Here is an 11,402-nt window from a genome sequence, read left to right as displayed (position 1 = left end):
AAGGATAGTCTCCTATTTAACTTTTGCTATAGACAAGTCACATGTGGATAAATAAGAGTTAATTAAATACAATTCATAAGAAAAGTCAAATGCTGAATTTGTATTTTTCCAAAGACTATGAGTGCTACAGTCCCACTGAAACCAAATCAAACACTTATTCACACTAGTAGGTGTGTTTGGCTCTAGGCACCCAGACATTGGCCTGGTGTTTCTAATCGACTTGAGTGATCTGCCACAGGCATTCACCTGCTCTTGGGGCAGGGCAGTGGTGATCCCATGGGAAGCCAGTTATAAGTTTTGCTGATGATCTATCTTTTCCAACACGTGTTATGGAATTGGGCCTTTAAGACTGCAGTTTCTTCACTGACCATTTCCCCTGCAAACTCTTGGCCTCTGTGTTTTCTCTTGCTCTGTTTCTCTGGTTTGGACAAGATCAGGTGACTGATGTCTCTTAGTTTGCTGACAACCCATAGGAGGTATGTCTGTAAAATGCCATAGATCACCGAATGTTCACTATGAGGATGATGCTATCTGGCAAAGATGAATGGTTTTCTTGTGAACTACTGATGAGAAGTGCTCCAGAGTAGGTACTGACCAATCTTCTTCAGCATTTGAGGCACTTGTCTGAATTTCTTGGGATAAAAATCATATCCAGGAAGTTGCTAGTCTCATCTGGGTGCACGGCCAAGTCATTTTTTACCTGCATCTCATCAACACATACTCGACCTTGCGGTGTCTGCACGTGGAATCGTCTCAGAAGTGTAACCAGGATGACTTTCATCATCACCATGGCGATGTATTTCCCTGCACAGCTACGGGGCCCAAAACCAAATGGCTGAAAATACCTGTAAGGAACCTATGAAAATGATCAGACAATTAGCCAGGGTTTTAAAGGCTAGAATCATGTAGTTGCTGTTTGATTTACCCTGAAAATACTGGCCAATCAGAATGCTCTGGTTTGGGGTCTGAGCCATACTGCTCCTTCACTGAGATGAATGACTATAACCCATTTAAGTTCCTTTGTCCATTCAGTTTGATTCACCCCCTGTGCTACACACCCAACCTTGGTCAGTACCCAGTTTTGAATTTCATATAAACGTGCTGGGTAAAGCAATGCAGATCATTTTATTACAGCCACCGTTACTCAAGTAGCTCTCTGAGATGGCCACAACTTTACTACTCTGCAAATCACCAAGGCAAAGACTACTTTTGTGAAATGTCATATAACTTAATGACATTTAGGGAAAGATGCAGATTTCTGACCCAGTAGTGCCAAGCATCTAAATAATTTTAGTTACGCAAAAAATTAATGGGTATCACATCTTATGTCTTGTCCACATTTGGACTTACATAGTGCCTGACATACAGTAGATTCCCACTAAGTCTTTTTTTTTCTTAATCCTCACCCAAGGATAATTTTTTTTTATTGATATTATAGAGAGAGGAAGGAAAAAGGAGAGAGAGAAGCAGTGATGTGAGAAACATCGATCAGCTACCTCCTGCACATGTCCCAACTGGGGATGGAACCCATATTCTGGGTATGTGCCCTGCCTGGGAATTGAACCTGTGACCCTTTGGTGCATAGGATGACATGCTAACCAACTGAGCCACACCAGCCAGTGCCCAATAAGTTTTGTTGATCAATTGTCAACATGGCATGGGTCTCTCATACAGAAACAGGAAGAAATTAGAGAACTGGATTATCATTTTTCTGTACCATATGCAAATGGAAAAGAAGGCACTAAGCAGGGGTGGGCAAACTTTTTGACTCGAGGGCCACAATGGGTTCTTAAACTGGACCGGAGGGCCGGAACAAAATCATGGATGGAGTGTTTGTGTGAACTAATATAAATTCAAAGTAAACATCATTACATAAAAGGTTACGGTCTTTTTTTTTTTTTTAGTTTTATTCATTTCAAGTGGGCCGTAGTTTGCCCACGGCTGCACTAAGGGAACTATCTGGATAATATGGGTTAAAAAATCATTGCCTGAAATTTGACAGGAAGGAAGCAGATCTCCAGTATACTCCAGTGACAGAAAAAGAAAAAGCTGAAGCTCTTCTAGTTACCGAGTCCTGTTTAGAATGAGAACTAGTGCTTGTGGGGCCCATTTGGTGACCCAAAGGCAGACTACAAAGACCAAATCTTTTGGTCTCATTTGATTTCCACCTGAAGCAGAAGTGAACTTTTTTTTTGGCTTAGGTACTGCTGTAGCTGAATTTACATGATGACAAAGTGGTAACTTTAAATGGAAAAGTAGGTTGGTTGGGTTAAACAAAATTTGCCTAATTTTAGTCAAATTCAGGTCTTGACTTTTTCATATTTTGACCTAGTATGTGGCCACCATCTAGAAACTTCCCTGAGTTAGAGACCCAGCATCCTTGGCTTGCAGACAAACGTGGTAGCCATCGTCCAAGCTAGGGAAAATGTGTGTTTCTGGTGAGGCTACAGAGGGGAACAAGTAAACAGAATGAAATTGTTTGTACATGATGCAAGCACAGAACCAGAGAGGATTTAACAGTTGACATTTTAAAGAGTGGCGTACTTGGTTTTAAGGAAGGGCACTTACATTTTTTGCAAAGTTTTCAAGAGTAAATTCATTAGGCTTGGGGAAAAACTCAAGTCTATGCATTCTTCCAATATTCAGGATAATATTAGTCCCCTTTTTCACTGGGTAGCCATCAATGATGTCATCCTGTAAGGCTTTACGCATGACCAAGTCCACAACAGGCTGGTACCGCATGCTCTCATAAATAAAGTTTTCCACCACTTTCAATTTCTGAATATCATCAATTCGTATGTCTCTATCACCTATGGGAGCAGATAAAAAGGACAAAGAGGTAATGTTAGTTTCAACAGGAGATGGGCATTAAAACTTCCATAGTTTCCACTGAATAGTTTGCTCTTGTTTGGAAAAAATTTCATATTTATAATTCTAATGCAAACAAGCATTCTGGGCCAAATATGTTATATTTGGCCTACAGAATGTTTTATAAAAATTTAGATTTGAAGCCAATTATCTTAAAAGCTGGGGGATTTCATAGAAAAGCTGGATTTTTCTAAAAATCCAGGTGACACTGGACTCACCTCCCCACATGGCAACAATGGGCTAAAGTTGAATGGCTGATGAGCCTTTAGAGAGGCAATCCCTCTGTTGTCTCATGTAGACCTACCCAATTTGCTCCAAACATTTATCTGCCTGGCCTCTATCGTCTTTGAGTTTTGCTCCCTACTCTAAATTCTTGGGGAAATTTACTCTTCTCTAGTCAAAGCAAGACAGTGATTTTAGTCAGTTTCAATTTTCTCCTGGTTACCTGTGCAGTCATCTGCCCAGGACACATCACTGATGGTCCCTCCTCCCCATCTTATTAGGAACAACCTGTTGATAGAGTGGCAAGAATCCCCCTCCCACCACAACAAAATGGGTACACCTCAGATCAGCCCTAGGTGTGCTGGGGATTGAAGGACACCCCCACGGTCTCAGACTGGTCTGACACTAGTCAGAGAAGCTTGAATTACTCGAAGAATTGGCAAAGCTTCAGAGTGTCCTCAAATGGGCTACCACTTTTTGCAGAATCCCAATTAGACCAGGGTTCTGAGTCATCCCTATCTCCTGTACAACTATGCCATGCAGGAAAGGTTTCATTTGGTCAGAGAACTCTAACAGCCCAGCCCCTCACATACTGCTCCTTGTACACTCTAATGAGTCTATGGAGTGTGTTCATCCTGGATGAGGAGGTAGAAGGGAACACGATGGAGAAGGTAGCAAAGGTGTATCCTAGGAAGGAATTACCTAGAGGCAACATGGACACATGTGCTTTTCAGAGGTCTGTTGAAGTGTCAGAGGGACATCATGGGGCACAAACACCTTTCACTTCTCAAAGAAATTGTATGAAAGGCCGTGTTCTCAAGAGTAATTCTCCCACCCCCTTCCACTTACTCCCTGAACACCTCCTATGATTCTCTCTCTTCACTCCACTGAGTTTGCTTGTTGAAGTCTTCTCCCACCAGTCTGTGAGTCCCATGAGTACAGGGATGACACTAGCTTGTTCACCACTGTGCTCTGCACCTGGCATAATACCTGTAACCTAACGGGGACATTCTGGGATTTGGAACCTGGGTGCTATTCTGGCTTCTTGTTATCTAACTTGCCAGGCAATTTCCTACCTATAGCCATGCACTTGCAGACCACTTCCCTCACATATTTAAATCTTGTCAACTATTTCAAGCAGCAATGAAATTATATATTTTTAAATAGTATCTTTCCACAACCAAATAACTTGTTTCACAGGGATCGGGCAAGGTCAAGAGAGAAAAGTCTACATCATTATTTATATCTTGCCACATATGTCAGAATATGTTCCTAAAAAGATTAGCCATATGAAAGACATTCCAAGTAAGGAATTCTGTTTTCTCTCAGAAAGCAATTCTGACTTCTGTATCTGACAGCGTTTCTATGGAAGGATGGTGATGGCAGGAGCAGTGGGCAGAATGATGCTGAGGCTGGGGCAGAGAAGGGAAGAGGTAGTAAAAATTGCTTGAGCAGGGGCTCAAGAGCCCTTACAGAAGAGGAGGAATGGCTTAAGGGAGGAGAGGCCAGACCAATGGACTGGGGGAGAGGAAAGTCCATCACTCCCCTGTCTCTCCTCCTCCTCTACCACCAACTGGAAATTTGTTTGTGAATGGACTGCTTGAAACCCAGAAACACGGCTATGAACGATAGCTATTTCCCTGATTGAACCCACAAGAGCCTTTGTCACTGATAAGGTAGGCAAAAAATCGTGCTTGATAAAATTTTAAAAATACAAACAAATATGACCATAGAGATGTGTGTATGTGCACGTAAGAAAAAGAAAACACAGTGATTTTCCCTGGGGAATGGGAATGAGGCTGGAGAGGACAGTGGAAGGAACTAGAGCAGTGGTTCTCAACCTTCCTAATGCCGTGACCCTTTAATACAGTTCCTCATGTTGTGGTGACCCCCAACCATAAAATTATTTTCATTGCTATTTCATAACTGTAATTTTGCTACTGTTATGAATCATAATGTAAATATCTGCTATGCAGGATGTATTTTCATTGTTACAAATTGAACATAATTAAAGCATAGTGATTAATCACAAAAACAATATGTAATTATATGTGTTTTCTGATGGTCTTAGGCGACCCCTGTGAAAGGGTCGTTTGACCCTCCAAAGGCAGTGATGGCGAACCTTTTGAGCTCGGTGTGTCAGCATTTTGAAAAACCCCAGCTTAACTCTGGTGCCGTGTCACATATAGAAATTTTTTGATATTTGCAACCATAGTAAAACAAAAACTTATATTTTTGATATTTATTTTATATATTTAAATGCCATTTAACAAAGAAAAATCAACCAAAAAAATGAGTTCGCGTGTCACCTTTGACACGTGTGTCATAGGTTTGCCATCACTGCCCAAAGGGGTTGCGACCCACAAGATGAGAACCGCTGAACTAGAGGATGTCACTTTCTACTTTATACAGCTCTCTATCATTTGATTTTTTTCAGTGAGCATGTTATAAAATAAAACACAGAAAGAACGATATTTTTAACCTAACTGGCATCATGAAAGTGAGACAAAATGACTTGCTTTATTGTTCTGTGGGTGGATTATTACAAAGATTTTGTCTGACAGATTTTTAGGACATAAGCTGATATTCAGAAGGAATTGTTTTCTAATTTTTATTTGATGAACTCTTACCAACAACACTCTGGATTTCCTTCATTATTGCTTCTTCAATATTAGGGTGCTTTGAAATGAGGAATAGCATGAAGAACACAGAGACAGACATAGTGTCTGGGGCTGCGATCAGCATCTCCAGTATACACTGGTTCACATTCTCTCTTGTCAGGTCACCACGCTTCTGAATAATTGAAAGAGGGGAGGGAAATTGGAAAAGTGAATAAAAATTTCACAATAGGAAGGGAGATGACACTCAAGGGTCAGCAACCTCACCAAAGTGAAATCATACAAATTACATGTTAGTAATTGACTATGAACATTTTTCATGATCTTCAACTGAAAGCTGAACTATTAATAAGAAATTTTCTATGTATTTAGTGTCTTTGGACTCTTCCATTTTCATATTTTGTATTTGGGAGGCACAGTAGCTTCAGTCTGAAAGGTTAGTCTCACCAGAATGTCTAATGAGTGGGCCATTTGAGTTGGACATTATAGAAGAGCTGGAGCAAAATACTTAGAAGCCAAACTCTGCAACATGATCACAAGAGGAAATCTTCACACATTGACACACAAACAGTCATACACATGTGTTGTGTTGGAATTATGGTTAGTTCAGGTCAGTACCTCAGCAAAAATCAACTCAGTGGCAAAATCTATACAGTCTTCCAGTTTGTCTGCTGTGGAAATCCTGTGTCTTTTTTCTTCTATCAGAATTTCTATGGCATCTTTCAAATCCTTGCTGGAAAAAAAAGTCAAAATATAATCTATCTGTACCCAGTTAAGACATGTAGAAAAAATTGATTAATTTGCCACTTATTTAAATAAAATTATCTGCTGTAATTGAAACCATCAGTGCTTACGAATAACTGAATTTATACTTAATTCTTCACAAATATCCTTAAATTACAGATACATTATACTTCATGTTAAGGAACCAGAGTTTCTAGGCACAGATAGGAAAATCAAGGCTGCAACCTTTAGTTAAGCATTAAAAACTGGTACCGAAAGCTAAATCCAGTCATGTTTTCTGATTTTTCATTTGGCCAGCACAGTGTATTAATGAAAACCCCCAAACCAAAACCAGTGACTGTCTCTAGTGCAGACAGGCACTTTGCAGTTTGCCACGGCACCTCCATTTTCTGTTGTCCTATATCCACCCTGCCTGCTTCTATTTGCCTGGCCTGCAAGACTATTGAGTTTGAGATTTCTGTTGTACACAGTAAACTCAAGTGACTGTTCATTAATTTTAATACTTATTCTCATACCTGGCAGTGTCTGCCACATAGTAAATACTAATAAATACTAATAAATAATGATTGAATGAATGAATGGCTGCATAAATATGTATAGGCATTTTGACAGTGTGGCGGAGGGAAGAGCTCCATAGACAAGGGTGAGGTTCTAGTCCAGGTTGTTTCTTTCTATCAAACCTACTGTAAGTCTCTGAGCCTTACCTCTCTTTAAAGTAAAGGGATTAGACTAGATGAACAATGAGGCCACCTTGAGATCTAAATTCTGTTATTCTTGGCTTTGTCTTTAAGTGTATATGGTCATGGGTGTTTTCCCCAATCTCAGGGAACAGTATTCTGTATTACAGTAAATGTAATACAAACACCTGTTAAAGTGTTCTGTGACTGAAAAGTCTTAAACTTGCCAAAATAAAAAGTAGAAAACAATATTGCTGGAATATTGGGAATTAAAAGAAGCAATAATATGAAATTGAATAAATAAGGATGGAAGTAGATATTCTAGAATCCTTTCCATAAATATATATTTTAAGGTGTTAGCATGATAGAGAAAGACAAATGCTGTATGATCTCACTTATATGTGGAATCTTAAAAACAACTCCACAAACTTGAGCTCATAGATACAGAGAACAGACTAGTGGTTGCGAGAGGTGGGGGTTGGGGCTGGGGGGGACAGGCCAAACAGGTGAAGGTGGTCAAAAGGTACAAACTTCTAGTTATAAAATACCTAAGTCCTGGGGGTACATAATGTAGAAGATGGTGACTATAAATAATAAAGAACATTGTATTGCATATATGAAAGTTGTCAAGAGAATGGATCCTAGAAGTTCTCATCACAAGAAAAATTTTTTAAAATTATACATGGTGATGGATATTAACTGGATTTATTGTGGTGATCATTTGCAATATATATAAATATCGAATCCCTATGTTGTACACCTGAAACTAATATGTCAATCATACCTTAATAAAGATACTGGATTTATTGCAAGGCCATGGAGGGGAGGAAATTAGAGGATTTCTTTAGGTCTTTACTGCTCTACGTCATAGGAAATATGAACTAGTGCACTAACCACTGACAAATGTTATATATAGCTAAGCTATTTCTACAGAAACATAAGAGAAACTGTCATACAGTCTCATCAATGAGTTTCTGTGGGCCTCCAAGTCAAACCAAGAACTACCACCAAACCTTACACCAGTGAAGTGAATGAATCCTTTATTTTATTGATTCAAGCCACAATGAGCAGTGGCAGAAATGAAATGAAAGGAAATGTATAAAGAATGACATCTCCAAACCTGATACTCATTTACAATATAAGAATATGTACAGCAACATCAAGTTGGTTTCCTTTCTGGAGACTAATACTATTGAACTTAAAAATACACGAACGAGATAAAGTTGGGTTTTCAAGTTTGGGAACTTTTAGAGATGGGGAATTTAAGATGAACATAGGGAAGGGGAAAACTAACATATTTAGTGCCTACTATGGTCCAAGCTCTATGTAATTGCCCTGTGTATAGGATCTCATGAATTTATATCTCCATTCTGGAAGGCAGGTTCTGTTTTACTTTAAATAACTTCCCAAAGCCGTTTAGTTACTAAGTGATAGGTACAGGTTACAAATCACGTCTGTCTGCCTTTAAATCCCACATGCTTTCCACTGGTGATTAGAGGTGGCAGTGTTTAATGGCTGGCTACTTACACTAAAAATAAACCACCCATTGATTAACTAAGGCCATTGGCATTTGTCCAGTTTTTTTGCTAGACTAGTCTAAGATCAAAGCAAAGCCATTTAATGATGGTTTTAGGATCCTTCAAAAACACAAGATATATAATTAAAAAAAATAAAAACCCCACACATTTTATTAGAGTTTACTATGAAAAAATTCTTTTGAGATTACTGTCAATTCCTACAAGTTGAATTAAGTTAACACAACTATAAGAGGATTTCATGTTTCCATTTTTTCTAAACATGCAAAGAGAATTTTGACCGATAATAATAACAGGCTCATCCAGCTCTTCTGTTCAACTCAAAATACACTGCAGTGTTTTAGTTCCAGATATGGAGCTCTCAGACCACCCACTTGGCCCCCTGCTGAGAAGCCACCCTGGCCCAAGGCTTCCTTTACTCTTTGGTCTAGCACCAGTGGTCGGCAAACTCATCAGTCAACAGAGCCAAATATCAACAGTACAACAATTGAAATTTCTTTTGAGAGCCAAATTTTTTAAACTTAAACTATATAGGTAGGTACATTGTTATTAACTTAATTAGGGCACTCCTAAGGCTTAGGAAGAGCCACACTCAAGAGGCCAAAGAGCCGCATGTGGCTCGCGAGCCGCAGTTTGCCGACCATGGGTAGCCACATCAGCCAAATTGATGTAGAAAGTGTTACATCAGCAGCTTAATCATCATCTTTCTTGTAGGCTCTTGGTGGCCAGAAAACTTGCTGAAGAGGGAAACAATAACAAAGACACAATGAGAACACAATTCAATCTCACAGACAAATTTTCCAAACTTGTGTTACTTACACAGACTTTTCATATTTTTTGTATAGCCAAGAAATCTTAAAGAAGATGTCTGGTTTGAGAAGGAGAGCTTGCCATGCCTCAAAATAACCCTGGATTTTAATTACGATGGCGTTTTCTGGAAAAACAAACAAAAAAGAATAGAGGAATTGAGCAAAAATGAGCCCAAGAAGAGTACTCTGAGCAGAAAAGACCCCTGTAGATTCTCCCACCAGTCTGGGGTTCTAAGCTGGGCAAGGTTCCACCTTCAGCGGGCGTTCTAGTCATGTTATTGACACTAGACAAGGCAACACACTAATTTATTCTGCTTGGCATTTTAGTTGGCCAAGTTGACCAGAGATTTGCCAGTTTTAAACGTAGTATTAAATAGAGTCTCAAATCTCACATGCCCCTCTTTGACATGATCCATGTCTCTCCTGTTTTTCTGGACAGTGAGGAATAAAAGGGACACTGGTAATTATGGCTGTTGTGGCCTCACTTCTGGCATGTGGGAGGGCAAAAAGCCACGCCACTCTCCTGTTAGGCAGCCAACAGCCACATTTAAACTTCATTTGGTGTTCCTTAAGCAGAGCCATTAGGTGAATAATCTACTCGGATTATGTACCTAATTAATAGCTTTTCATTGTATTCTCACCTCATTGTGCCTTATTCAGACTTTTTCATAGCATTCCTCACATAGCTTTTATATCTATGTTCGGTTTAGAATGTAGAATTCATCTTAGTGTCTTCAGTGTTTGTCTTGAGCCTTGTGCGTAGTCAGCTCTTAATAAATGTTTTTTAAGTAAATTGAAAATTAGGGAAGAGAAAACCCGTCTTTTTCCAAATGATACAAATGGGAAGGAAACAAACGTTGATTTTCAACAGCTAAATGCGAGCCACTGTGCAAGATGCTTTGCAAAAGGGACTTCGCTGGATCCTTATAATCTTTCTAGGGGAGCGATAGTGTCATCCTTTGGCAGATGAACAAACTGCAGTTCATAGAGATTGAGAAGTCTGCCTAGTATCACACAGCCAGTGTGGCAGCCCGCCCTTGGGCTGGAGCCCAGTTCTGTCGGACCCCAGGACAGTGTCCTTTCCTCTTCATTGGGTCCCTGAGATAAAGAGAGTTTATCAAGGACCAGGGGAGGAGAAGGGAAATAAAATAACTCTGCATGAATTATATAGGTTTTTAGCATCACAGTCTGTATCCATAAGTTAACAGACATTTATACAGTAGTTCCCTTACATGATCCTTCCTAAGAATCTAGGCTAGCAGGGAACCAAGGAGCAGGGACCTGTAAAATATGTTCCTGCCAAACCCGAGGGAAGATGTGTATAAAACAGGTGAGCTGGGATTGGAGCCCCTGTCTGAGAGGGGATCAGGCAAGGTGTGACTAAAATTCCTTAGAGTGAATGGGGGCTCCTGTGGCTCTTGTGAGGAGTAATTGAAGAGCAGGGAGATGAGGTAAGGAGAGCTGGAGAAGAGAGAGGGAGGGCTTAGGGCTTGTCTATAGTCCCTATGTGGTAAATCAGGCAGCAGGTGTTAGAGCTGGTGTGGGCAGGTGTTAAGTTATGCCTTGTTCTCGTGACTGTAATGTTTCCCTCAGGTCTGTATGTGGCTTGTGGCTTCACTTCACTTAGGCTTATGTTCAGCTGTCTTCTCTGCAGAGGCCTTTCCTGACCACTCTCTCCCTGAGGACCATGTCCACTTCCACTGACCTGTCCCTTCACTTACTATCCCTTCACTTTGTTTTTTTCTTCAGAGCACTTATTATTGCTTAATATATTATAGGCAAAATAATATTGCTTGCTATATTGCTTGTTATATATTACAATAAGTATGTATAGATAATTACTTGTTTACTGTCCGTATATCCACTGAAATGTAAACTCCCTGAAGCCAAGGACTTCGTCTTGTTCACTGTTCTGTACCCAGAACCTAG

The 11,402-nt window shown here is 39.8% G+C and overlaps 1 protein-coding gene across 1 annotated transcript in view; it reads right to left on the bottom strand.

Moving 5' to 3' along the window:
* Positions 1-604: 604 nt before the first annotated feature.
* Positions 605-11,402, bottom strand: part of LOC132219049 (aromatase) — a 33,227-nt gene continuing 22,429 nt past the window's right edge. Inside the window, exons 5-9 of the mRNA XM_059671119.1 lie at positions 9,484-9,598; positions 6,327-6,441; positions 5,721-5,883; positions 2,569-2,810; positions 605-856 (exon numbers count right to left, since the gene is read on the bottom strand). Of these exons, the coding sequence (XP_059527102.1) occupies positions 605-856; positions 2,569-2,810; positions 5,721-5,883; positions 6,327-6,441; positions 9,484-9,598 (887 nt within the window). The remainder of the gene's footprint in view (positions 857-2,568; positions 2,811-5,720; positions 5,884-6,326; positions 6,442-9,483; positions 9,599-11,402) is intronic.

Source organism: Myotis daubentonii, chromosome 1, assembly GCF_963259705.1.
Source record: "Myotis daubentonii chromosome 1, mMyoDau2.1, whole genome shotgun sequence".
Lineage (NCBI taxonomy): Eukaryota > Metazoa > Chordata > Mammalia > Chiroptera > Vespertilionidae > Myotis > Myotis daubentonii.
The sequence above is the reverse complement of the archived record's forward strand: the minus strand, read 5'-3'. Positions and strand labels throughout refer to the sequence as shown.